This window comes from Macaca thibetana, chromosome 11, assembly GCF_024542745.1.
Source record: "Macaca thibetana thibetana isolate TM-01 chromosome 11, ASM2454274v1, whole genome shotgun sequence".
Classification (NCBI taxonomy): domain Eukaryota; kingdom Metazoa; phylum Chordata; class Mammalia; order Primates; family Cercopithecidae; genus Macaca; species Macaca thibetana.
In genome coordinates this window covers 127207412-127233622 of record NC_065588.1, presented here as the reverse complement: position 1 = coordinate 127233622, position 26211 = coordinate 127207412, and the positions used below count along the sequence as shown (strand labels likewise).

The 26211-nt window shown below is 47.6% G+C and overlaps 2 protein-coding genes across 5 annotated transcripts in view; one reads left to right on the top strand and one right to left on the bottom strand.

Annotated features, from left to right (window-relative positions):
• The window catches only part of RAN (RAN, member RAS oncogene family), a 288165-nt gene that overhangs the window by 12605 nt on the left and 249349 nt on the right, over window positions 1-26211 (bottom strand). The gene's annotated exons all lie outside the window — the stretch shown is intronic.
• STX2 (syntaxin 2) overlaps window positions 23490-26211 on the top strand; it is a 51521-nt gene continuing 48799 nt past the window's right edge. For all 4 annotated transcript variants that reach the window (XM_050747704.1, XM_050747703.1, XM_050747702.1 and 1 more), the window contains exon 1: window positions 23490-23675. In XM_050747704.1, the coding sequence (XP_050603661.1) occupies window positions 23646-23675 (30 nt within the window). In that variant the 5' untranslated portion in view covers window positions 23490-23645. The remainder of the gene's footprint in view (window positions 23676-26211) is intronic.

The following is a 26211-nucleotide window of genomic DNA, read 5'->3' as shown; positions in this document are numbered from 1 at the left end:
CCACGCCCGGCTAATTTTTTGTATTTTTAGTAGAGACAGGGTTTCACCGTGTTAGCCAGGATGGTCTTGATCTCCTGACCTCATGATCCTCTTGCCTGGGCCTCCAAAAATGCCGGGATTACAGGCGTGAGACACCGTGCCTGGCCCTTAAATTTTTAATAAAAATTTTAAACTGAATTGTTTATAATCTTTAAAATTTTTATTTTATTTTATTTTTTTTAGACAGAGTCTCATTGTGTCACCCAGGCTGGTGTATAGTGGCACAATCTCAGCTCACTGCAACCTCCACCTCCTAGGTTCTAGTGATTCTCCTGCCTCAGCCTCCGGAATAGCTAGGACTACAGGTATGTGCCACTATACCTGGCTAATTTTTGTATTTTTAGTAGATACGTGGTTTCACCATGTTGGCCAGGCTGGTCTCGAACTCCTGACCACAGGTGATCCCTCTACCTCGGCCTCCCAAAGTGCTGGGATTACAGGCATGAGTCACCGTGCCCAGCCTATAATTTTTTTTTTAATTAAAAAAATTAAAAAAAAACTTTAAATAAATATTTAAAAAATAAAAAATAAAGATGAGAATAGTGCTGAGTGTACTCTTTGGTGGCCTATATGAAACAGAACCTTCAAGGGTGTCGTCTCACCTGTGCTGGGGTGAATCAGAACATGCTTTCTATCTGAACTCATTGACAGCATTTTAAGATTAGATGATTTTACGTCTAGAAATTCTTTGATCCCCCTCCATGGAAAAGGTTGATTCTAATTAATGTCTCCTTGAGTGTGGGCTGGACTTAGCAACTTAGTTATAACAAGCGGAATATGTCATAATGGACAGTGTGTTACTTTGGAAACTAGGTCACAGAAGCTCTGTGGCCAGAATCACTGACTCTGTGGGGCCCAGTCACCGTATTATAAGGACAAACACAGTCCTATGGACAGGTTCTTGTGACAAAAATCTGAAGTCCCCTGCGAAGAGCCTCTATAAACATGCCAGCCAGCCATTGTGGTGGCTCATCCCTGTAATCCCAGCACTTTGGGAGGCCAAAGCAGGAGAATTACTTGAACCCAGGAGTTTGAGTCCAGCCAGGACAACATAGTGAGACCCTGTCTCTACAAAAAATAAAAATAAAAATATTTAGCTGGGCATGATGGCCTATGTCTATAGTTCCAGCTACTCAGGAGGCTGAGGCCAGAGTATTGCTCAGGCCCAGGACATCAAGGCTATGGTGAGCTGTGATCCTGCCACTGCCCTCCAGCCTGAGCAACACAGAGAGACCTGGTCTCAAAACGGCAAAGCAAAGCAAAACAAACCAGAAAACCTGCCAGCCACATGAGCGCGCCATCCTGAAATCAAATCTTCCAGCACTGGTCAAGCCTTCAGGTGACTCTATAGCCTTAGCTGACACCTTACCTGCAAATTTCACGAGACCTGGATCCAGTGAAGTCACACAGAAACTGTGAGATAAAAAGGGTTGATTGTTGTTCAAGCCATTAACGTTTAGAGCACTTTGTTACACAGTAATAGATAACTAATATGAAAGAAAAGGATATTTCACATAAAATCCAGGTATCTGAATTCCTTTGAAAATCATAATAAGATTGGGAGGCATCGAGCCTCATTTCTTGTGTGGCTACAGACTTCTGGAGGTACATAGCCACTGCCCCCTATAGACGGGGCAAATGCTGCCAGCTGCCATTGCCCCCAGCCCACCATTCCCTGTTAAATCTCAGACAGGCGCAGGCCTCAAACCATTTGCGCCTTGTGATCTGATGCTCAGCCTGTGCTGCATGTTTGCTTATCTGCCTGAGCCCTGAGTTGTTTGAGTTACGAAACTCTACTGAGTCTAAGACAGAGGGATGAAACGTGCAGATGTATTAGTTCACCCACCTAATATTTATTGAGCATCTGCTGTGTACCAGGCACTCTCCAGGGACTGGGACATTGAGTAAAACAGACAAAAAAATGAACCTGAGAATTAAGTAACATCTATGAAGTAGTGATAATTACTAAGGTAAAAAGTAAAGCAGTTAAAGAAAATACAGGCCAGTCTCACAACTGTAATCCCAGCACTTTGGGAGGCTGAGGTGGGTGGATCACTTAAGGCCAGGAGTTAATGACCAGCCTGGGCTGGTGAAACCCTATCTTTACAATATATGCAAAAATTAGCTGGGCGTGGTGGTGCGTACCTGTAGTCCCAACTACTCAGGAGGCTGAGACAGGAGAGCTGCTTGAGCCTGCAAGGTGGAGGTTGCAGTGAGCTGAGATCACGCCACTGCACTCTAGCCTGGGTGACAGAGAGTGAGACTCTGTATAAAAAAGAACATACAGGCCGGGCACAGTGGCTCATGCCTGTAATCCCAGCACTTTGGGAGGCCGAGGCGGGTGGATAACCTGAGGTCAGGAGTTCAAGACCAGCCTGGCCAACATGGTGAAACCCCGTTTCTACTAAAAATACAAAAACTAGCTAGGCGTGGTGGCGAGCACCTGTAATCCCAGCTACTCGGGAGGCTGAGGCAGGAGAATCGCTTGAACCCAGGAGACAGAGGTTGCAGTGAGCTGAGATTGCACCACTGCACTCCAGCCTGGGCAACAGAGGGAGACTCCGCCTGAAAACAATCAATCAAACGAAAAACATACAGAAGGTCAAAGGAAGGAGGTGGTTGTGCAGGTCGGGTGGCCAAGAGACCTTCCCTAAGACGGTAATGTTTGAGCAGAGACCCGCAGAAGGCGAGGGAAGGAGCCATGCAGATATTCGGAGGAAGAGAATTCCAGCAAGAGGGAGGGGCGAGTGCAAAGGCCCCAAGGCGAGAGACTGCCTGGAGCTGTCCAAGGACAGCAAGGAACCCAGCTGGCTGAGGCAGGTGCACACAGGAGAGGAAGAGGAGGGCGAGGAGGGCTCAGCCAGGTGCAGAGGGGCGAACATGCTGGCTTTGTTGTGGAAGCTTGGGTGAGGGTGAGGGCAAGGAGCCTCTGCTGTGGTCTGAATGTTTCCTCCCCCAAAACTCATCTGTTCTGATCCTAACCCTGAAGGTGATGGTACTAGGAGGTAGGACCTTTGAAAGGTGATTAGGTCAGGAGGGTGGAGCCTTCATGAATAGGATTAGTGCCTTTGACAAAGGGACCCCAGGGAACTCCCTCATCCCTTCTACCACCTGAGTTCAAGACCAGCCTGGGCAACATGGCAAAACCCTGTCAATGAATGAATATTAAAAATTCTTAATTTTGACTGGGCGCAGTGGCTCACGCCTGTAATCCCAGCACTTTGGGAGGCTGCAGTGGGCAGATCACAAGGTCAAGAGATCAAGACCATCTTGGCCAACACAGTGAAACCCCATCTCTACTAAAACTACAAAAATTAGCTGGGCAAGATGGCGCACGGCTGTAATCCCAGCTACTCGGGAGGCTGAGGCAGGGGAATCGCTTGAACCCGGGAGGCAGAGGTTGCAGTGAGCCAAGATCGCACCACTGCACTCCAGCCTGGGCGACAGAGCAAGATTCTGTCTAAAAAAAAAAAAAAAAAAAAAAAAAAAAAAAATTCTTAATTTTGTGCATGGGACAATATAATTTACAACTTTGTGTGTTTTCATTGCTAGTACTTTTATTTCTGTATATGTTGTTGTTAAATAAACTTTATTATTAATTCATTTATTGGGTGTATTTTTCTGGGTTCTTTGACTATTTCCACATATCACTGTTTTTGGTAATCTTTTCTTTTAAAGTATATTTAACAATACATCTATGAATGATATAATCTATAATTCACTGTTTTCAATTTATCAAATCCAGTGGAGACTATAACAGTGAAAAGTCTATGAACCAGAAGGCAGCATCTTTGAACCAGACAGTGGGTCCTCTGCAGACAGCCTATGTGCTGGTGCCTTGATCTTGGACTTCCCAGCCTCCAGAAGTACGAGAAAGGAGTTTCTGTTGTTGATAAGCCACTCCGTCTATGATATTCTGTTATAACAGCCTAAACAGAATAAGACAACCGCTCCTGTTAGGGACAACGGTAACGTCTTTTTATTTTTTATTTTTTATTTTGAGATGGAGTCTCACTTTGTCACCCAGGCTGGAGTGCAGTGGCACAATCTTGGTTCACTGCAACCTCCCTCTCCTGGGTTCAAGGGATTTTCTTGCCTCAACCTCCTCAGTAGCTGGGATTACAGGTATCTGCCACCATGCTTGGCTAATTTTTGTATTTTTAGTAGAGATGGGGTTTCACCATGTTGGCCAGGCTGATCTCGAACTCCTGACCTCAAGGGATTCAACCTCCTCAGCCTCCCAAAGTGCTGGAGTTACAGGCATGAGCCATGGCGCCCAGCCAGTAATGTCTTTCATTCGGTGTTACCTGTCACTTTAGGAGAATCTAGTCTAATTAAGGAGGACAGAAAAAAACGTAAGAAAACGTAAGAATATTTTGGAACTTCTCAAAGGTTGAGAGATGCCTGGGACACTTCACAGACATAGAGTTCCAAAATATACCTATTACATTTTCCACTATATAGTTCAATTTTCAGTATTATATTTAGGGTTTCAAAAATTGTGGACCATTTCGAATGCTTGCTTTTAATAAGTTGACTCTTCTAAGATATACCAACACCCAGTGCAACATAACTGTGCTATTCATAAGATAATTATAGGGTACCATCAGCTTCCCGGGGCTGCCATAGCAAAATACCACACACTGGTGCCTTAAAATAACAGAAATTTATTCTTTCACAGTTCAGGAGGATAGAAGCCTGAAATTGAGGTGTGGGAGGGCTGTGGCCCTCTGGCATCTTGAGGGGAGACTCTGTCCCATACCTTTCTCTTAGCCTCTGGCATTGCGGGCAACCCTTGGTTCTCCTCAGCTTGTGGACACATCACTGCAGTCACATGGCAGTCTTCTCCCTGAGTGTCTCCCTGTCTCCTGTGAGTGTGAGTTGTCTCTGGCTCTGTGTATCTCTGGCTCTGTCTTTCCTTAGAAGGACTCCATACACCAGATTGGGGTCCACCCTGATTACCTCATCTGAACTCTATTACCTCTATAAAGACCCTATTTCCAAAATAAGCCACATTCACAGGTAGAGGGGAGAAGAACTTCAACACATCTTTGAGAGGACACAATTCAACCCACAGCACAGGTTTTAGAAATATGTATATAGTGGCCAGGCACTCGGTGGCTCACGCCTATAATCCCAGCACTTTGGGAGGCCTAGGCAGGTGGATCCCTTGAGGTCAGGAGTTTGAGACCAGCCTGGCCAACATGGTGAAACCCCATCTGTACTAAAAATACAAAAATTAGCCAGGTGTGGTGGTGGGTGCCTGTAATCCCAGCTACTTGCAAGGCTGAGGCAGGAGAATCACTTGAGTATGGGAGGCAGAGGTTGCAGTGAGCCAAGGTTGCGCCACTGCACTCCAGCCTGGGCAACAAAGTGAGACTCCACCTCAAAAAAATAAAAATAAATAAATAAATATATGTATATTGGCTGGGCACGGTGGATCACACTTGTAATCACAGCAGTTTGGGAGGTTTAGGTGGGCAGATCACCTGAGGTCAGGAGTTCGAGACCAGCCTGGCCAACACGGTGAAACTCTGTCTCTACTAAAAATACAAAAATTAGCCAGGTATTGTGGCATGCTCCTGTAGTCCCAGCTACTCAGGAGGCTGAGGCACAAGAATCGTTTGAACCCAGGAGGAGGAGGTTGCAGTGAGCCGAGATCATGCCACTGCACTGCAGCCTGGGTGACAGAGGGAGACTCCACTTCAAAAAAACAAAACAAAATAAAATAAATATATATGTATTTACATACACATGTAAATAGATTATATTTGCTTATATATACATTCAGAATATACTTTGGTAGAATAGTTCAGAACTTCGGAACCAGGGTACAAGTTGAAGGTTAGCCGGATGGCCACTTTCCCCCGTGAGTCCCCACAGTGTGCTTCAGGAGCCTGGTACATGACTTCACCTGGGTGGAGGTGGGGAAGCCGCAGCACTGCTAGCTCATCTGATATGACTCTGCCATACACAAGAGTCACTGCACTGCTGAAGCCCAAGTTATTCATTTAAACCTTCTACTACCAATAGACCTTCAGGCTTTTCTAGCTCACTTTCCCACGAAAACAATGCAGCAGTTAATATCCTTAAACATATATATTTGCACACTGGGGCTTTTATTTTATGGATCTTTAGATTCCTAAAGGGGACCTGCTAGGTCAAAGAGGTGTGTATTTTTTTTTTTTTTTTTTTTGAGACGTAGTCTTGCTCTGTCACCCAGGCTAGAGTGCAATGGTGCGATTTTGGCTCACTGCAACCTCTGCCTCGTGGGTTCAAGCAATTCTCCTCCCTCAGCCTCCCAAGTAGCTGGGATTACAGGCACCCATCACCATGCCCGGCTAATCTTTTTGTATTTTTAGTAGAGACGGGGTTTCACCATGTTGGCCAGGCTGGTCTTGAACTCCTGACCGCAAGTGATCCTCTCGCCTTGGCCTCCCAAAGTGCTGGGATTACAGGTGTGAGCCACAGTGCCTGGCGTTTTTTTTTAATAGAGATGGGGTCTCACTATGTTGCCCAGTCATCCCTTTCTGAAACTCCTGGGCTCAGGGGTCCTCCCACCTGAGACTCCTGAGTAGCTGGAATCACAGACGTGAGTCACCACGCCCAACTGAAGGTGTGTGTTTTCTATTTCTGTTTTCACTAGAAGTTGGGAAAATGGTGTCACACCGTGGTTTCCATTTCTAAATTCTATTTAAAATAAATAGAAAATATTTGATTGGTTAACGTGGAAAGTCCCTGGGTGTGGTGGCTCATGCGTGTAATCCCAGTATTTTGGGAGGCCAAGGTGGGAGGATCACTTAAGCCCAGGAGTTCGAGACCAGCCTCTATAAATAAGTAAATAAATAAACAAGTTAAACAAAAGTCAAGGTGCGTGAAGAGTTTCATGCTGTTTCCTTCTCATTCACATAAACTGATACATGAAATAATGCTCTGAAAACTGTGGTTGGCAAATAATGGCCACAAGGAGGTCCCTGCCCTGGCCGCTGGGAAGTGTCAGCGTCCCCTTCCATGGCGAGAGAGAATCTGCATTTGCATGAAAGGTACAGATTTTCAGATGGGGAGATGATCCTGGACAGTGCAACTCTACTCTGTATAATCAGTTGACTCCTCAAAAGTGGAGCCTGTTTCTGACTGTGGTCAGAGAAAAAGGTTCATGGAGAAGGGTCAGAGTGGTGCCGTGCTGCCGGGGCTGAAGACGGAGGGTGGGTCAGGAGCTAGGAAATGCGGCACCTCTGGAGGCCAGGAAAGGCAGGGAAATGGATTCTTCCTGGCAGCTGGTAGAAAGCAGCCCCCTTCACTCCACGGATGCCCGCACCTGACGTCTGACTCCCGCAACTGCAAGATGGCAAATCTGTGTTGCTTTAGGCCACTAACTTTGCAGCAATTTCTGACAGCAGGCATACGAACCTGATACAGCAAGTGACATTGTATTTTGAAAGCTATTTCCAGATAATGTATTCGGCCTCATCTTTAAAAAGGATAGCTTCTTTCTTCCTTTTATTTATTTATTTTTTTGAAACGGAATCTCACTCTGTTGCCCAGGCTGGAGTGCAATGGCGTAATCTCTGCTCACTGCAACCTCTGCCACCTGGGTTCAAGCAATTCTCCTGCCTCAGCCTCCTGAGTAGCTGGGATTACAGGCGCCTGCCACTGCGCCCAGCTAATTTTTGTATTTTCAGTAGAGACAGGGTTTCACCATCTTGGCCAGACTGGTCTTGAACTCCTGACCTCGTGATCCACCCACCTCGGCCTCCCAAAGTGCTGGGATTACAGGCATGAGCCACCGCACCTGGCCTCGGATAGCTTATTTCTAAACTTAAACTTTGCATAATGGTTAGAAATAAATTTTTAGTGCCACAAAATAAATAGCACTCGAGCATACACTTTCTCAGCAAGGCAATTTACTACTATGGAAGGGTGTGTCTCATGGATGGAGTAATGCTGAGAGTACACCTGGACAAGGGAGGGGAAGGGGTTCTTATCCCTGACACAGGTAGCCCCTTCTGCTGTGTCATTCCTCTATTGGCTAGGGTTGGACTGCACAGTCTAAGCTAATTCCGATTGGCTATTTTAAAGAGAGCAGGGGAATGAGTTGGAGTGGCAGGGGAGTAGTTTGGCGAGAAAGATGGTTACAGAACAGGTGACTCAGGATGACTAAGAACACAACAGTTCACCAAGGATGACTAAGGTCAGAGCAGGGGACAAGGGTGACTAAGGTCAGAGCAGGGGACAGGGGTGACTAAAGTCAGAGCAGGGGACAGGGGTGACTAAGGTCAGAGCAGGGGACAAGGATGACTAAGGTCAGAGCAGGGGACAGGGGTGACTAAGGTCAGAGCAGGGGACAGGGGTGACTAAGGTCAGAGCAGGGGACGGGGTGACTAAGGTCAGAGCAGGGGACAAGGGTGACTAAGGTCAGAGCCGGTGATAGAGGCTAGGAGGGGGTTGTTTATTAAAACTAGGGGCAAGCAGACGAAGAGAACAAGGAAGTTAAACATAAAATGAAGAACAAAGAACGGGGGAGCTGAACATACGGATACATTGGTTCTTTGGAGAGGATCTCAGAACTCATTGCACTAAATAATTTACAGGCTAAAACCTTTGAAGAGGAATTTATTATATTCCACAATAATGATAAACAAGGCGATTGCATTTTCAGATATCATTAAAGCTTCATACCCACTTAAATTTACATCCTGTATCCAGGATAAGGAGAAGACACAATGAATTCTAAGCCAGCCTTGAACTTCCAAGCAGAAGAAACAGTGCTATGGTTGACTGATATTCTCAATTCTTTAGGACCGTCAATGGGGATGAATTTTAAATTTTCCCTATTATTTCATAAGTCCAGAAAAATATAATACTTTGAAATCACAGAATTTTATTTATTTATTTTTAACTGAAGACATTTTTGTAGACACAGGGGTTTCTCCATGTTGCCCAGGCTGGCCTCGAACTCCTGTCCTCAAGCGATCCTTCCGCCTCAGACTCCAAAGTGCTGGGATTGCAGGCATGAGCCACCGCTCTCAGCCAGGATTTTAAAATAGGTAGGAACCTCGCTGGGTTTGTATCCAAATTGCTGCCGAACAGAAGCCTCCTCCTAGGGGCGACAGGAGATTAAATGGGTTAGAACGCTGTATAGCAAAACCGCCTTTGCAGAATTATAAACAATGAGAGAAGCTTAACGTGACTGACTCCATCTTGCTTCTAACCTCACAGGCTAAATATTTTTTTTTTCTTATTCTAGCACAGAGGCCATGATAACTATGAGAGGGATTTAGTTTATGAAACATGGAGGCAAGGGAAACTGACACCCCTCTTGTCCGGAGATTGAAGCCTCATTCATGAGGCAAAGTTAAAAATTATGGTAGTGGGCCGGGCGCGGTGGCTCAAGCCTGTAATCCCAGCACTTTGGGAGGCCGAGACGGGCGGATCACGAGGTCAGGAGATCGAGACCATCCTGGCTAACACGGTGAAACCCCGTCTCTACTAAAAAAATACAAAAAACTAGCCGGGCGAGGTGGCGGGCGCCTGTAGTCCCAGCTACTCGGGAGGCTGAGGCAGGAGAATGGCGTGAACCCGGGAGGCGGAGCTTGCAGTGAGCTGAGATCCGGCCACCGCACTCCAGCCTGGGCGACAGAGCGAGACTCCGTCTCAAAAAAAAAAAAACTATGGTAGTGGCTTGGACTTTGCTAAAGAATAGGCACAGTTAAAGGATGACCTCCCACTGCTTGGCGTCTTTCCCTAGAAGTTGCTGACTGCCCCAGAGTCACATAACTGGGGGCGGGGGGAGGGGGGTGTCACAAAATTTGTAACTTCCACAACTACTCCTATAGATAACATCACTATTGTGAATCCTAAAGAACTGGTCTTTGAGGTCGGATGCAGTGGCTCATGCCTGTAATTCCAGCACTTTGGGAGGCTGAGGCAGGAGGATCTCTTGAGTTCAGGAGTTTGAGACCAGCCTGGGCAACAGAGTGAGACACCCATCTCTACAAAAACCAAAATTAGCCAGGCATTGTGGCATGCGCCTTTAGTCCCAGCTACTTGGGAGACTGAGGTGGGAGAATCACTTGAGCTCAGGAGGTTGAGACTGCAGTGAGCCATGATTGCACCACTGCACTCCAGCCTGGGTAACAGAGTGAGACCATGTCAAGTAAGAAAGAACGAAAGAAAGAAAAAGAAAGAGAGAGAGAGGGAGGGAGGGAGGGAGGAGGAAGGAAGGAAGGAAGGAAGGAAGGAAGGAAGGAAGGAAGAGAGAGAGAGAGAAAGAAAGAAAGAAAGAAAGAAAGAAAGAAAGAAAGAAAGAAAGAAAGAAAGAAAGAAAGAAAGAAAGAAAGAAAGAGACAGACAAGGCATTCAAGTGAAGGAGATCATATTTCCTGAGCAAGCACGGGGTACGTGGTCTGTAATCTATAGATAACATAACCAATTAGGTCAGGGGTTGATCCTTAACTACTAGGCCCAGGGTGTGGTGCTGGGCTGTCTGCCTGTGGATTTCATTTCTGCCTTTTAGTTTTTACTTCTTCTTTCTTTGGAGGCAGAAATTGGGCACAAGACAATATGAGGGGTGGTCTCCTCCCTTAAGTGGATCACCTGAGGTCAGGAGTTCAAGACCAGCCTGGGCAACATGGCAAAACCGTGTCTCTACTAAAAATACAAAAATCAGCCTGTGTGGTGGCGGGCGCCTGTAATCCCAGCTACTCAGGAGGCTGAAGCAGGAGAAACACCTGAACCTGGGAGGCGGAGGTTGCAGTGAGCTGAGATCATGGCACCACACTCCAGCCTGGGTGACAGAGCGAGACTTTGTAACAAAACAAAACAAACCAAAACCAGAAAACAAAAAACAGAAAACAAATAAGAAACCTTAAGTGGCCAGGCGCGGTGGCTCAAGCCTGTAATCCCAGCACTTGGGAGGCCAAGACGGGTGGATCACGAGGTCAGGAGATCGAGACAATCCTGGCTAACATGGTGAAACTCCATCTCTACTGAAAAATACAAAAAACTAGCCGGGCGCGGTGACGGGCGCCTGTTATCCCAGCTACTCGGGAGGCTGAGGCAGGAGAATGGCGTGAACCCGGGAGGCGGAGCTTGCAGTGAGCTGAGATCCAGCCACTGCACTCCAGCCTGGGCGGCAGAGCGAGACTCAAAAAAAAAAAAAAAAAAAAAAAAGAAACCTTAAGTGTGCCGGGCGACATTCTAGGTATGGAAGACAATTTGTAAACAAAGCAGACAAAAATCCCTGCCCGTAGTTTCCTGAGGAGGAAGGCAGGTGAGAAACCGCAGACGTCCGTGAGTTGAGCAGAGCCTGAGGAGGTTGCTGCAGGAAAAGCGCACAGGGTAGGGGATGGCGAGGGTGTCCCAGGTGGGCAATAACATGCATTTGGTCTTCCTCTCGGTTCCCAAAACAGGGCTTCTGAAATCCTTGGAATTCCAAGTGATAGGGCAATAGCGGCTTTTGTTATTCATAACAGGCTCTTTCACCCATTCCAGCGTTTATGCTAATGAGGTGACTCCTGGAGGGTCCTAGGTTGCCCCTAGATGGGGACTAGTTGCCAGGGGAACCAACCTTGGGAGTAGAGGGTTGAGACTTTCAGCTCCGCCCTCCATCTCTGGTGGTTGGAGGGTGCTGGAGATTGCATTCAACACCATTGGCCAATAATAGCAATCATGCCTACCGAGTGGGCTCTCCGTAAAACCCTGAACTATGCAGCTCTGCGAGCTTCTGGGTTGGTGAAGGCCAGGAGGCGCTGAGAGGAGCAGCTGGCAGGGAGAGGGTCTGGACAATGCATTGTTGCCTGGGCAACACAGCAAGACCCCATCTCTACAGAAAAACAAAATTAGTTGGGCCTGTAGTCCCAGCTACTTGGGAGGCTGAGGTGGGAGGATTGCTTGAGTCCAGGAGGTTGAGGCTGCAGTGAACCACGATTGCACCACTGCATCCAGCCTGGGTGACAGAATGAGACCTTGTCACACACACACAGACACAAAAGGATCAAGATCATTTTCAGATTTGGCATTTCTGTAGGCCAAGAGGCGCTGCCTAGTCCCGTCCTGAGACCCCCTGCATGCCCCTCCCATCCTTACCTGGTCCTGTGCACCTCTTCCTTGTGGCTGTTTCTGACTTGAAGTCTTTATAATAGTAAGTAAAGCACTTCCCTGTGTTCTCTGACCCATTCTAGCAAATTATCAAACTTGAGGAGGGAGGGGCTGTAGGAGCCTTCTATTAATGGCCAGTCAGTCGGATGCACTGGAGACGCCGACCTGCAATTGGCATCTGAAGTGCGGGGCCGTCTTGTGAGCTGAGTCCCTGACCTGTGGGGTCTGGACCAATTCCATGTAGTTCGGGGCAGAATGGAATGGAACAGTTGGACACTCTGTTGGGGTCTGGAGAGCTGGAGACTGGGTTGCTGGGGTGGAAGAAACTGCGTGTCTCTTGTCTGAAGTGCTGTGCATAGAACAGTTCAAAGTGGGTGGCAATTTTTAACCGGATGGGTCCAAACAGGCCTCACAGAAACGTCATGGAACCAAAATCCCGAAGAAGGCGCGGGACAGAGCTGGTCCCTGTGGGGACGGAGCAGTTCCTGCAGAGGACGCCAGGGTAGCAGGGATGAGGCCTGAGAGGTGCTGGCTGAGCGTGGAGTGCGCACACCCCGCTGCTGCTGTCAGGGTTTTGCTTGGAGGTTGGGGCAGAGGAGCCACCGGACCCTCTGCAGGCTCCCCGAGCCCTCTGCTCCACGCTTGCCCTTCTCTGTTCTCCCTGCGTGGAAAGCATGGCCAGTCTCCTTCCCCCATTCCCATCTGTCTTGGGTCCAGTTCCTAGGAAGCAGGAAGTTATTGGGAGTGTTGACACTGGAGGAGGAGAGAAGAAAGTGGGATTGGGAAGTGGGGTTGACCACCAAGGTCTCACTGAGGCGCTCCTGCCCTAAGCTCTGACATCTGTGTGGCCGCTGGAGTTGTCCCACCTCACAGCAGCGGGCATCGTGGTATGTAGCCACTCCCAGGAAGCAGCGCTTAGTGGGGACTCAGGGGAACGCCGTGGCTCCCGCAACACGCAACACGTGGAGCAGTGAGCAGGGAGTCCCTGAGGCCCCAGAAGGATCTGGGAGGCCCACAGTGACATCTCCAGGGCATCATCTCAGTGACGCTTTTCCCAGTCAACCTGCCTGAAACTGCACCTGCCCTGACACCCTCTGTCCCCTTTTCCTGCAACATTTTTCTCTGGAGCACTTGACACCCAGAACTTATAGGTTTGGCTTTTTATTTTATTTTATTTTTTTTTTTTTTGGGAGATGGGTCCTTGCTCTGTTTTCCAGGCTGGAGTGCAGTGGTGTGATCAGAGCTCAGTACAGCCTCCTGGGCTCCTGGGCTCAAGCAATCCTCCCGCCTCAGCCTCCTGAGTAGCTGGGACTACAGGCACATGCCACTGCATCTGGCTAATTTAAAAATATTTTTTTGTAAAGCCCGGCTATGTTGCCCAGGCTGGCCTCGAACACCTGGCCTCAAGTGATCCTCCTACCTTGGCCTCCCAAAGCACAGCAGTTACAGGTGTAGACACAGTGCCTGGCCTTTCTCTTCTATCTTGTTTGTTTCTTACACACACACACACACACGTGCACACACACACATGCACACACGCAAATGCACACACGTGCTCACACACGTATACACACACACACACACTTCCACTCTTGAATATAAGCTCTGTGAAGGCAGTAATTTTATATTCCATATGCTATACAATTCTATATTCCTAGAGCATAGAACAGTATTTGGCACATACTGATGTGAACCCAAAAGTCTCTGAGACACAGGTCTCTATCAGTTTAGAAAGTTTATTTTGCTGAGCTTAAGAATGCACCCATGACAGTCTCAGGAGGTCCTGATGACTTATGCCCAAGGTGGTTGGGACACAGCTTGCTTTTATGCATTTTTGGGAGACATAAGACCTCAATCAGTACACGTAAGAGTTACGTTGGTTCCATCTGGAAGGGTGTGACAACTTGAAGTGGTGGAGGGGGAGGCTTCCAGGCCCTATGTAGATTTAAGACTTTTTTGATTGGCAATTGGTTGAAAGAGTTACTATCAATAGAAAGAAATATCTGGGTTACAAAAAGGGGTTGTGGAGACCAAGGTTTTATCATGCAGATGAAGCCTCCAAGTAGCGGACTTCAGAGAGAATAGATTGTAAATGTTTCTTAACAGACTAAAGGTCTGTGTTGATGTTAATGTTGTTCGGCTTTTCCTGAATTCCAAAGGGAGGTGGGTACCATGAGGCCTGTCCAACCCCACTTCCCATCATGGCCTGAACTGGTGTTTCAGGTTAATTTTGGAATGCCCTTGGCTGAGAGGAAGGGTCCATTTAGATGGTTGGGGGGCTTATAATTTTATTTTTGATTTACAGTGGGTACTAAATACACATTTCTACTTAAATGAACACGATTGTCTTTAATTATTTGCTCCAGTTATCTACTGCATAATCGACTACCCAAAAACTTAATGGCATAATACAATAATGATTGATAATTTCTCCTGATTCTGTGAAGGAAAAATAAATCCTCGGGACCCCAATTCACTCTGCCAAAAGAAAACAATTAAGCCGAAAGCTCAGTCATGAATGAAACTGCCTTTCCTTTTGTTCTGAAGCAGACAGCAACCTCCTCAAGTTGCTACTCTGCATTCACCTTATCTACATAAAGTGCAGCGGCTCACACCTGTAATCCTAACATCTTGGGAGGCCAAGGTGGGCAGATCCCTCGAGCTCAGGAGTTCGAGACCAGCCTGGGCAACATGGCAAAAACCCCGCCTCTACTAAAAATACAAAAATTAGCTGGGTGTGGGGGCAGGTGCCTATGATCCCAGCTACTTGGGAGGCTGAGGCAGGAGAACCACTTGAACTTGGAGGGCGGAGGCTGTAGTGAGCCGAATTCACTCCACTGCACTCTAGCCTGGATGGAGTGAGACCCTGCCTAAAATAGATATACAAAAATAAAAAATAAAGTGTTGATTATATATACTAAAATATATATACAAAAATAAAAAATAAAGAGTTAGATGAATACATAATTGATGATTCCCCTACCTGCTCATTTTCTCTTGCAGCGTGTGGATGACTACATCCTCCCTTTTCCCCTGAAACCTGCTTTTCCCCTTTAAATACTAAAGCCCTCAAAATCATTTTTGGAGAAAGGCACAGGCCACCAATGATTGCTTCTGTGAGTCTGTGTTTATTTTTTCTAGGCATCTCCTTAACCTACATTGATTGAGACCTGTCTCAGATACTTTTTGGTTTACAATTCTGAGGGTCAGGAATATGGGCAGGGCTCAGCTTGTTGGTTCTTCTGCTCCTGGTGGTGTTGGTTGGGGTCCACTCACTTGCTACATTTAACTGGCAGCTGGGTTGTGGTGAAATGCCCAAAATGGCTTCACTCACCAGTGCTTTTGTTTTTTGTTTTTTAATTAATTAATTAATTAATTAATTAATTTTTTCAGATGGAGTATTGCTCTGTCACCCAGGCTGGAGTGCAGTAGCATGATCTCAGCTCACTGCAACCTCTGCTTCACCAGTTCAAGCAATTGTCCTGCCTCAGCCTCCTGAGTAGCTGGAAGCACAGGTACCCACCACCGTACCTGGCTGATTTTTGTATTTTATTTAGTAGAGATGGGGTTTCACCATGTTGGCCAGACTGCTCTTGAACTCCTGACCTCAAGTCATTTGCCTGCCTTGGCCTCCCAAAGTGCTGGGATTACACACATGAGCCACCATGCCCAGCCTGTTTTTTTTACATTTTATTTTTATTTTTATTTTTTTGAGATGGAGTCTCACTCTGTTGCCCAGGCTGGAGTGCAGTAGCGCAGTCTCAGTGCACTGCAACCACTGCCTCCCAGGTTCAAACAATTCTCCTGCCTCAGCCTCCTGAGTAGCTGGGACTACAGGCTCATTTTTTTGTATTTTTAGTAGAGATGGGGTTTCACTGTGTTAGCCAGGACAGTCTCAAGCTCCTGACTTCATGATCCACCTGCCTCGGCCTCCCAAAGCGCTGGGATTATAGGCACAAGCCTCCGTGCCTGGCCATGTTTTTTGTTTTTAATAGAGACAGGGTCTCACTCTGTTGCCCAGGCTGGAATGCAGTGTCACAATCACAGCTCACTGCAGCCTTGACCTCTTGGGCTCCAGCAATCCTCCCATTTCAGCCTCCCAAGTACCTGGGCCCACAGGTATGCATCATCATGCCTTGCTAATTTTTTATTTTTTGTAGAGACAGGGTCTTGCTATGTTGCTCAGGCTGGTCTTGAGCTCCTGGACTTAAGCGATCCTCCCACCTCTGCCTCCCAAAGTGCTGGGATTATAGGTGTAAGCCACTATGCTGGCTTCACTTGCTCAGTGTTTATTAACTTTCTCAGATTTTACTGTAGGACGCAGTAAAGAGTATTTGTAAATCTTTTCTTCATTTTATGAAGCAAATTTGTCATCATCTTTTGTAAGGCAATATCATTCCTTATAATGAAGGGCTTATGTTCTTAAGGTTTCAGTGCTTTTAAAACTCTTTGGGAGGCTGAGGAGGGTGGATCACCTGAGCCCAGGAATTCAGGACCAGCCTAGACAACATAGGGAGACCCTGTCTGTAGAAAAGATAAACAAAATTAGTGGGTCGTGGTGACACACAGTCGTAGTCCCAGCTACCTGGGAGGCTGAGATGGGAGGATTGCTTGATTCAGGGAGGTAGAGGCTGCAGTGAGACGAGATGGTGCCACTGCATCCAGCCTGGGCCACAGAGTGAGACCCTGCCTCAAAACAAAAACAAAAACACGATACTAAGTCCCCGCTCCCCCATTTCCCTTTCTGCCGGCTTCTCTGCCTACTTGCTGGAAGCCTTATTCTGAATAGTCGGGGTGTTCAGCCAGGCTTGTACGCCGAGGAACACAAATGCTATGAATATGAATCTAAGAATCCCATAAATGCGCATGCCGTGTTACCAATGTGCTCTAATCTTTAGAGTGTGGGCTCAAACTTCAGTGTGCTTACGAATCAAGGCTATAAAAAAAGAACGAGATCATGTCCTTTGTAGCAACATGGATGGAACTGGAGGCCACTGTCCTTAGCAAAAGAACGCAGGAACAGACACCAAATAACCACATGTTCTCTCTTAGAAGTGGGAGCTAAATGGCGAGAACACATGGACACATAGAGGGAAACAACACACACTCTGGCCTTTTGGAGGGTGGAGGGTAGGAGGAGGGAGAGGATCAGGAAAAATAACTAATGGCTACTAGGCTTAGTACCTGGGTAATGAACTAATCTGTACAACAAACACCCATGACACAAGTTTACCTAAATAACAAACTGGCACGTGCATCCCTGAACTTAAAAGTAAAAAAAAAAAAAAAATCAAGGCTGCTGCAAACAATCATTTCTTGTCTTTTTTTCTTTGAGACAGAGTCTTGCTCCGTCCAGGCTGGAGTGCAGTGGTGTGATCCCGGCTAACCGCAACCTCCGCCTCCTGGGTTCAAGCTACTCTCCTGCCTCAGCCTTCCAAGTAACTGGGATTACAGGCACCCGCCACCATGCCCAGCTAATTTTTGTATTTTTAGTAGAGACGGGGTTTCATCATGTTGCCCAGGCTGATCTTGAACTCATGACCTCAAGTTATCTGCTGGCCTTGGCCTCCCAAAGGCATGAACACTGGCCAACAACCATTTCTGATGGGTGAGTCAAGTAGGAGAAATAAAACCAGTGGTGCGGAGGAAAATCCTAGACTGTGCAGAGGAAAGCTGGGGTATGTTAGACTGAATAGAAGATGTGTATCCTGCCCGTGAGTCTGCAGCCGGTGAACTCTCACATCTGTTTCCCATTGTGATTTCAGAATGCATTCAGCTCCGTTCTAACGCTATATAGCCCCTTCTCATTCCCTGGGGACTAACTGAATATTTGATTTATTCAGTTCATGTCCACCAGAAACATAGCTGTGTGGGGTAGGCAAGGCTACCAAGATCAATAAATCACCTTCCTTGCCCTGTTCATTCATTCACTTGTAACATTTCTTGACAAGGGGTACATAATATATTATCTGTCTTCCGGGCTATATTCCCTATTGTTCAGGAGCTAAATGCCTAATTTTACTAAATGATTGTTAGTTTTCTGTTGCTGCTGTAACAATGATAAAGATGTAGCAACTTTAGGGCCAGGCACAGTGGCTCATGTCTGTAATCTCAGCACTTTGGGAGGTCAGGCAGGCGGATCCCTTGAGGTCAGGAGCTCGAGGTCAGCGTGGCCAACATGGCGAAACCCCGTCTTTACTTAAAATACAAAAACTAGCTGGGCATGGTGGTGGGCGCCTGTAATCCCAGCCACTCAGGAGGCTGAGGCAGGAGAATCAGAGAATCGCTTGAACCTGGGAGGCAGAGGTTGCAGTGAGCAGAGAGATCATGCCACTGCACTCCAGCCTGGGTAACAAAGCCAGACTCTGTCTTAAACAAAAGGAAACAAAACAAAAATGATGTAGCGACTTTAAATAACGCATTTGTTAGCTCCCAATTCAGTAGGTCAGAAGCCTGAGTGGGCTCCACTGGCTCTCTCCTCCGGGTTTCACAAGGCTGCACTGGCTCTCTCCTCTGGCTCTCTCCTCTGGGTTTCACAAGGCTGAAAACAAGGTGCAGCCCCTGGGCTCTTGTTGGGAGGCACAAGGGAGAATTCACTTCCAAGCCCACTCCTATTGCTGACAGAATGCAGTTCTTTGCAGCTCAAGAACTGAGGTTCCCATTTCTTTGCTGGCTGTGTACTGAGGTCCACCCATCGCTCCTAGAGGTCTCTCTTGGGCCCTTCCATGGGGCGCCTACATTTCAGAGCTAGCAAGAGTGCATCAAATCCTTACACTTGGGGTCTGACTTCCCCCTCTGCTACATCTTTTATTCTAGCTGGGGAAAGTGCTCTGCTTTTGTAATTAGATCGAGCTAACTCCCAATACTCCAGGAAAGTCTATGACCTGTGACTATGGACTTTGCCATGTAAGGTAACATAGTTACACATTCCAGGGATTAGGGTGTATTTCTGTTGGGGCCCGTTCTTCAACCTGTTACAGATAGTTAGACAGGCATGAGAAGGGCAGGAGAGGGCTCTCTCCTGACCCACCAGGAATGTCAGGAGATCATCAGGTCCTGGTTCAACAATGATCACACTGCCTGTCTCAAAATGATAACTCAGCAGCTGGCGCCAGGGACAGACAATCTCCTGATGGTCCGCAGCTGTTACATTAGAGTGTTAATTGAATGCAGGTGCCAGGGAGACGCAGACAGGGCTTCCAATAAAATATCAAGTATTGGCCGGGCGCGGTGGCTCAAGCCTGTAATCCCAGCACTTTGGGAGGCCGAGATGGGCGGATCACGAGGTCAGGAGATCGAGACCATCCTGGCTAACACATTGAAACCCCGTCTCTACTAAAAAAAATACAAAAAACTAGCCGGGCGATGTGGCGGGCGCCTGTAGTCCCAGCTACTCGGGAGGCTGAGGCGTGAACCCGGGAGGCGGAGCTTGCAGTGAGCTGAGATCCGGCCACTGCACTCCAGCCCAGGCGACAGAGCCAGACTCCATCTCAAAAAAAAAAAAAAAAAAAAAAATCAGGTATTGGGCAAGTGAGCCTGAGCATGTGCATTAAGAGACAGAATGGTGGAGTATGACCTCCCGGCGGCTCTCCACCAGGAAAGGGAAGAAGGCCTCAGATGGGCGTGCATACAGCTTCCTAAACATACTGCACATGCTCACTTCCTCAGTGTGAAGAAAGCACTACACATGTGGGCTGCCCACCCTGAGGGAAGAATCATGGGGAAGGGGTGCAAGATGCCAGAGGTGGGCCAGCATAGAAAGTCCTAGAATCACAGTTAAACAGGGCACTTGACCCGTTATACACACATATATAGTATATACATATTATACATACAGTATACATACTCTATGTATATGCTGGGCATGGTGGCATGTGCCTATAGGCTACTCAGGAGGCTGAGGCAGGAGGATTGCTTGATCTCAGGAGGTCAGGGCTGAAGTGAGCTGTGATTGTGCCACTGAACTCCTGCCTGGGCAACAGAGACCCTGTCTAAAAAACACATACATATATACACACACACACGTGCACTATACATATATAGTATACACATACTTCACACACATATAGTATATACATACTACACACACATATAATATATACATACTATATATAGTATATATCATGCATAGTATATACATGGTATATATACACTATGTATAGCATATACTATGTAAATATATATATTTACATGGTATATATACATACTATGTATAGTATATACTATGTAAATATATATATTATACATGGTATATGTACATACTATGTATAGTACATACTATGTAAATACTATATATAGTATATATACATACACATATATAAGTATACATTACTATATACATATAAACATATATGCATGCATCTATACATATATACATATATGTATGTATACACATAGTAAAAATGCATATATATACACATATGCATATATAGTATAGACATATGTGCATATATACATACATACATACTATATACATATGTGTATATATACTATATATACTCTATACTATGTAGTATATACATAGTATATTGCATATGCTATATGTGTGTATATATAGCATGTACTGTATGTGTATATATAGCATGTATATACTATATATGTGTGTATATAGTTTGTATATACTATATGTGTGTATATAGTTTGTATATACTATATATTTATAGTGCGTGTGTGTGTGTGTGTATATATATATGCATTTTTTTAGACAGGGTCTCACTCTGTTGCCTGGGCTGGAGTGCACAATCACAGCTCACTTCAGCCTTGACCTCTTGGGCTCAAGCAATCCTCCTCCCTCAGCCTCCTGGGTTGCCTACTGGCACATGCCACTATGCCCAGATAATTTTTAAAAACTTTTTGCAGAGACAGGGTTTTGCTATGTTGCCCAGGCTCCAGTCAGATTTTCTCAGGAATGTAACATAGCCCTTTGTTTCTCTTTTCTTCTCTTTCTTTCTTCCTTCTTCTTTCTTTCTTCCTTATTTCCTTTCTTCTTTCTTTCTTTTCCTTCCTTCCTCTCTCTTTCTTTCTTTTTTCTTTTCTTTCTTTTTCTCCTTCCTTCCTTTCCTTTTTCTTTCTTCCTTTCCTTTTTCCTTCTTCCTCTTCCTCTTTCACTTTTTCTTCTTTCTTTAAGTTTTTTAAACATTTATTTATGTATTTATTAGAAACAGGGTCTTGCTCTGTGGACTCGGCTAGAGAGCAGTGGCAAGATCACAGCTTACTGCAGCCTCCAACGCCTGGGCTCAAGCAATCCTCCCACCTCAGCCTCCATGTAGATTTCATTCAGCGTTAGTGTTTGGCTGTTATAATGGTGTTTTGAACCCACTGTTGTGACCTGACTGATGTTTTGACCTCCAAGACACCTTGACTGCATATGTATGTATGTACGTAATATGAACAAAAATGATAAATTACATATTATTCACAATTTCATTTTTTTCTCTGGCAGGATAAGGAAAGTTTTGAAGTTGGGCATGGTGGGCTCATGCCTGTGGTCCCTGAGCTTTTGGAGGCTGAAGTGGGAGGATTGCTTGAGCCTAGGAGTTCAAGGCTGCAATGAGCTATGACTGTGCCACTGCACTCCAGTCTGGGAGACAGAATAAGATCCTGTCTCAAACAAACAAACAAACAAACAAACAAACAAACAGTTTTGGTTGCCAATTCAACAGCATCCAGCTGCTGCCAATATTATTATACGTTTTAGAAAAATCCACTGGGGGAGAGGGAGAAATGAGGGAGGGGCCAGTATGTACCAGAGAGGGAGAATGAAAATGGTGGTGGCTGAGGCAAAGAGGCTGAAAGAAAAGTGCTTGCCCGTTGCAGGGTCCAGGAGGCATTCTGGTGGGGAAGTTCAGGGTATGGAGAGAAAAACCGTATCTTTTTTTTTTTGGAGAGGGAGTCTCACTCTACTGCCCTGGCTGGAGTGCAGTGGTGCAATCTTGGCTCACTGCAAGCTCCACCTCCCGGGTTCAAGCAATTATCATGCATCAGCCTCCTGAGTAGCTGGGATTACAGGTGCATGCCACCACACCCACCTGGACAACTGGCCGTCAAGACCTTCCATCGGGTAACAGAACCACATCACACCTAGAACCAAGTCCAAAACGTCCTGTTTTTTACTGTGTAGCCTGTTGCTCTCAAGCAGATTTCTTAGCGATGCCTTCTGGTCAGATCAAAGCCATCTCCTCCAGGAGGCAGTAAAGACCTTAACCTTGTTTAAAAAGAAGTCTGGCCTTGCCTTCTCCTGGAAGGCAATCTTTGTTTGCCTGAGAGTCTTCGCCTAGCCAGAGAGTAACAGTGTGATTTATGGTGGGGGCTTAGGGTTACATGGATATCACTTAACCAAGAAGCTGAGATCAACCATGAGAGCAATCAAACCATCCATCAATCACGCCCGTGCAATAGAGCCCAGTAAAAGTTCTGCAAATGACTGGCAGTACTTTGTGTGTATGACCACACATCAGTGTAGGGCGAGTAATGAGGCCTGACTACACAGGGAGAGGACCACGGGAGGACCTCGAAGCTCCACGCTGTAATTCCCAGACTTCCCCATCTGCCCTTCTTCCTTGGCTGATGTTAATCTGTACAATTTCCCTGCTAAGAAACCATAGTTGTGAGTACAGTAGTTTTTAGTGAATTCTGTGATTCCTTCTAGCAAATTATGGAACTTGAAGGTGGTTTTGGAAACCGCTAGAACTTGCCGTTGGTGTCGGAGGTGATGGTGGTCTTGGGGACTGTTCCGCCAACCTGTGTAGTTCACCTAAGCTCCTGCACCTTCGTGACGACCTCTCTGCCGGTTCTTCTCGGTGTCCATGCCCTTATTTTCTTTTCCCATTTATAATTTATTTGTCTATGTCTGTATTGCCTGTTTCTCCTGCGAGAACTGCATTCCTGGGCTGGGCCTGCGGGCGCTCTTCCCGTTGCCGCCCCCTACCATGTTATGCTCCTTAAGCATCACGTGTGGTCTCCTCTCCTTCATTCACACCCGAGGCTGGGCGTGGACACTTAAAGAGAAGGTTCGGCATATGTATTACCCAAAGCTGCACCCCGCACATTCCGGGAGCTTTGCTCTTCGTCACTATTCGTTGAATGCTCTACATTGTAATAAATAAAATAACGAGTGTGAAAGCATAAAAGCAGATCAAGAAGAGACAAACAGCACTTATAGCAGACTGGCCAGCCTGGGGCTCGGCCGGGCCCCGCCCCTCCCCCGAGGCCCCTCCCCTCCCCGCCCAGGCCCCTCCCCTCCCCGCCTAGGCCCCGCCCTCCAGGCCCCGCCCCTCCGGGCTCCCGCAGGAAAGCGCCGCCACCGTGTGGGTGGGTGCGGGGCGCGGCGCGGGCCGGGCATGCGCAGAGCGCGCGGGGCGCGGTTGCCGTGGCAGCGCCGGCTCCAGGGAGGGCGGGCGTGGGGCCGGGATCGCTGAGCCTGAGGTGGCGACCGGAGAGCCCGCGGCCCGGCTGGAGGCAGCTCGGGACAGGCTTGAGCGGCGGGGCGCGCTGCCCGGCCGGCGGGGATGCGGGACCGGCTGCCAGACCTGACCGCGGTGAGCGGCAGCCGCGGGTAGCGGTTCAGGCCCGGCCGGGGCGGGGTCTGGAGGGCGGGCGGGGGCTCGGGGCGTCTTGGGCGGGGCTCCGGGTGGGTCGCCAGGGCGAGGATCTCGGGCGTTCGGGGGCGGGGGCTGCGGGCAGAGTCTCAGGGAGTCCTGAGCCGGGGTTCCTAGTGGGGCCCCCAGGGCGGGGGTCCCGGTAGTCCTAGGGTGGGGGCTCCGGGCGGGGTCCCCAGGGCGGGGGTCTCGGGGAGTCTTAGGGTGGGGGCTTCGGGCGGGGTCCCCAGGGCGTGGTCTTGGGGCGGGCGGGCTGGGGGCTCGGAGGGGGCGGGGGCCTCGGGGAGTCCTGGGCAGGCGCCCCGGGTGGGGTCCCGAGGGCTGGGGTCTTGGGGAGTCCTAGGGTGGCAGCTCCGGGCCGGGTCCCCAGGGCGGGGTCTTGGGGCTTCCTGGGCGGAGTTCTCAGGGCGGGTTGGGGCAGGAGGAGGGAGCCGAGAAGGTCCCGGCCTCGACCCTCTCTCCAAGCGGGACTCCCTGTCGGTCACTCCGCCTGGCGGATTCTCTCTGGCGCTTACCCACCGGCTTAACCGTGGTCGACCCCGCGGTGTCCCCGCAGCGGGCTTCAGCCCCAGGGAGCAGGCCGAGTCCCTTTGGTCGCTGCTCTATTCCTGGGGCTTCACACAGGACCCTGCACCAAGCAGGAGGCAACAGATAGGTGTGACATGTAGGCGCCTTAGAGTGCTGGGTGCTTGCGGTGGGGTGAGCAGGAACAACAGAACAGCAGCTCGTGTCTGATCTCCCCAATAGTTTGCTTTGGGAACTGGGACTGTGTGTGTTGACTCTGAACACACCTAACGCGCCAACAGCCGAGCACACAGCAAATTATTTACTTTAGCAAGGGAAAAGCAGGTCACTAAAAATTTTGGAAGGATTTTGATGCATTCTACACATGTAAAGGTAACAGAACTGTGCATGGTGCAGTGACAGCGAAATGATAGCGATGGTCGTGCACTTTCCAAGCTTATCTAACCCAGGACAGCTTAGGCCAACAGAAGTAATTATGACTTTTTCCCTTTACAGTACAGGTACTAACTCATGCTGCGTGTGTGCACAGACAGCCCCTGGTCTCTAAATTATTGGCGGCCTCAGAACAGGGTTGCTAAGGCCACAGCCCTCCGGCACCCATTGCATGTAATGAATTATTCTCTCTCCTCTTCTGCTAGAATGGAGCTGTTATGTACCCCCGAGTGGGAGAATAGAGAAAAGAGCCACTTAAATAATTATCTGTGTTCTGTGGTTCAGATGAGGAGCTCTGGTTGAGAAAGGCAATGATTTCATCCTTAGGATCATAGAAATTATGCTTTATATTCTTTCCAAGGAAGTTTCTTCACAGTGATTTTTCCTTTTTTATTAATGGACAAATATTCCCTGTGGTCCACAGATCAATACCATCTTAAACACAGCAAATTATAGTTGCGTTGTCTTGCCCGGTAGATTATCTTTCAGTGCCGTGTAGTAGGAGCTTAGATATTTATTTAATGAAGAAAAGCCGTGGCTCATGCCTGTAATCCCAGCAGTCTGGGAGATTAGGGTGGGAGGATCACTTGAGCCCAGGTATTGGAGATCAGCTTGGGCAACATAGGGAGACTCTGTTTCTCAAAAGAAATTAAAAAATTAGCAGGAGGCCAGTCACAGTGTCTCATGCCTGTAATCCCAGCACTTTGGGAGGCTGAGTTGGGTGGATCACTTGAGGTCAGGAGTTTGAGACCAGCCTGGCCAACATGGCAAAACCCTGTTTTGTAAAAATACAAAAATTAGCCGGATGTTGTGGCGCACGCCTGTAGTCCCAGCTACTCTGGAGGCTGCGGCAGGAGAATCGCTTGAACCCAGGAGGCGGAGGTTGCAGAAAGCTGAGATCGGGCCACTGTACTCCAGTCTGGACGACAGAAAGAGACTCTTTCAAAAAAACCAACAAAACAAAACACACACAAAAAACTATCCAGGTGTGGTGACTCGCACCTGTAGTCCCTGGTACTCAGGAGGCTAAGCTAGGAGGATTCCTTGAGTCTAGGAGATAGAGGCTGCCATGGGCCATGATTGTGCCATGCCACTGCACTCTAGCCTGGGTGACAGAGTGACACACTGTCTCAAAAAAACAAAAAACAAAAAACAAAAAATGTCACTGAATGTGAGAGCTGTGACTATTTTAGCAAAAGATAGCCAAATTTATATGTTGGGGAATCATGAGAAGGTACCTTTTCTTGGCTTGAATAGCAAAAAGCAAATAAGGCAATTATTTGTCACTCAGTTTCTATATATCCCAACCCTTCCTGAAACAGTAGAACATGTCAATCAGTTTTGTTCTAGAGTGGCGGAGCTAGGAGTCAGCTCGTCTACTTCAATACCATCCTGCTTTAGATACAGCCACTGAGCAGTCAGAGAGGAAAGCTGTGGAAGTTTCCACTTCTGGAGTTTCTCATCTTGGGCAAATAATTTTTAAACCTCTCAAAACTTTTTCTTGTGTGTAAAATGGGGA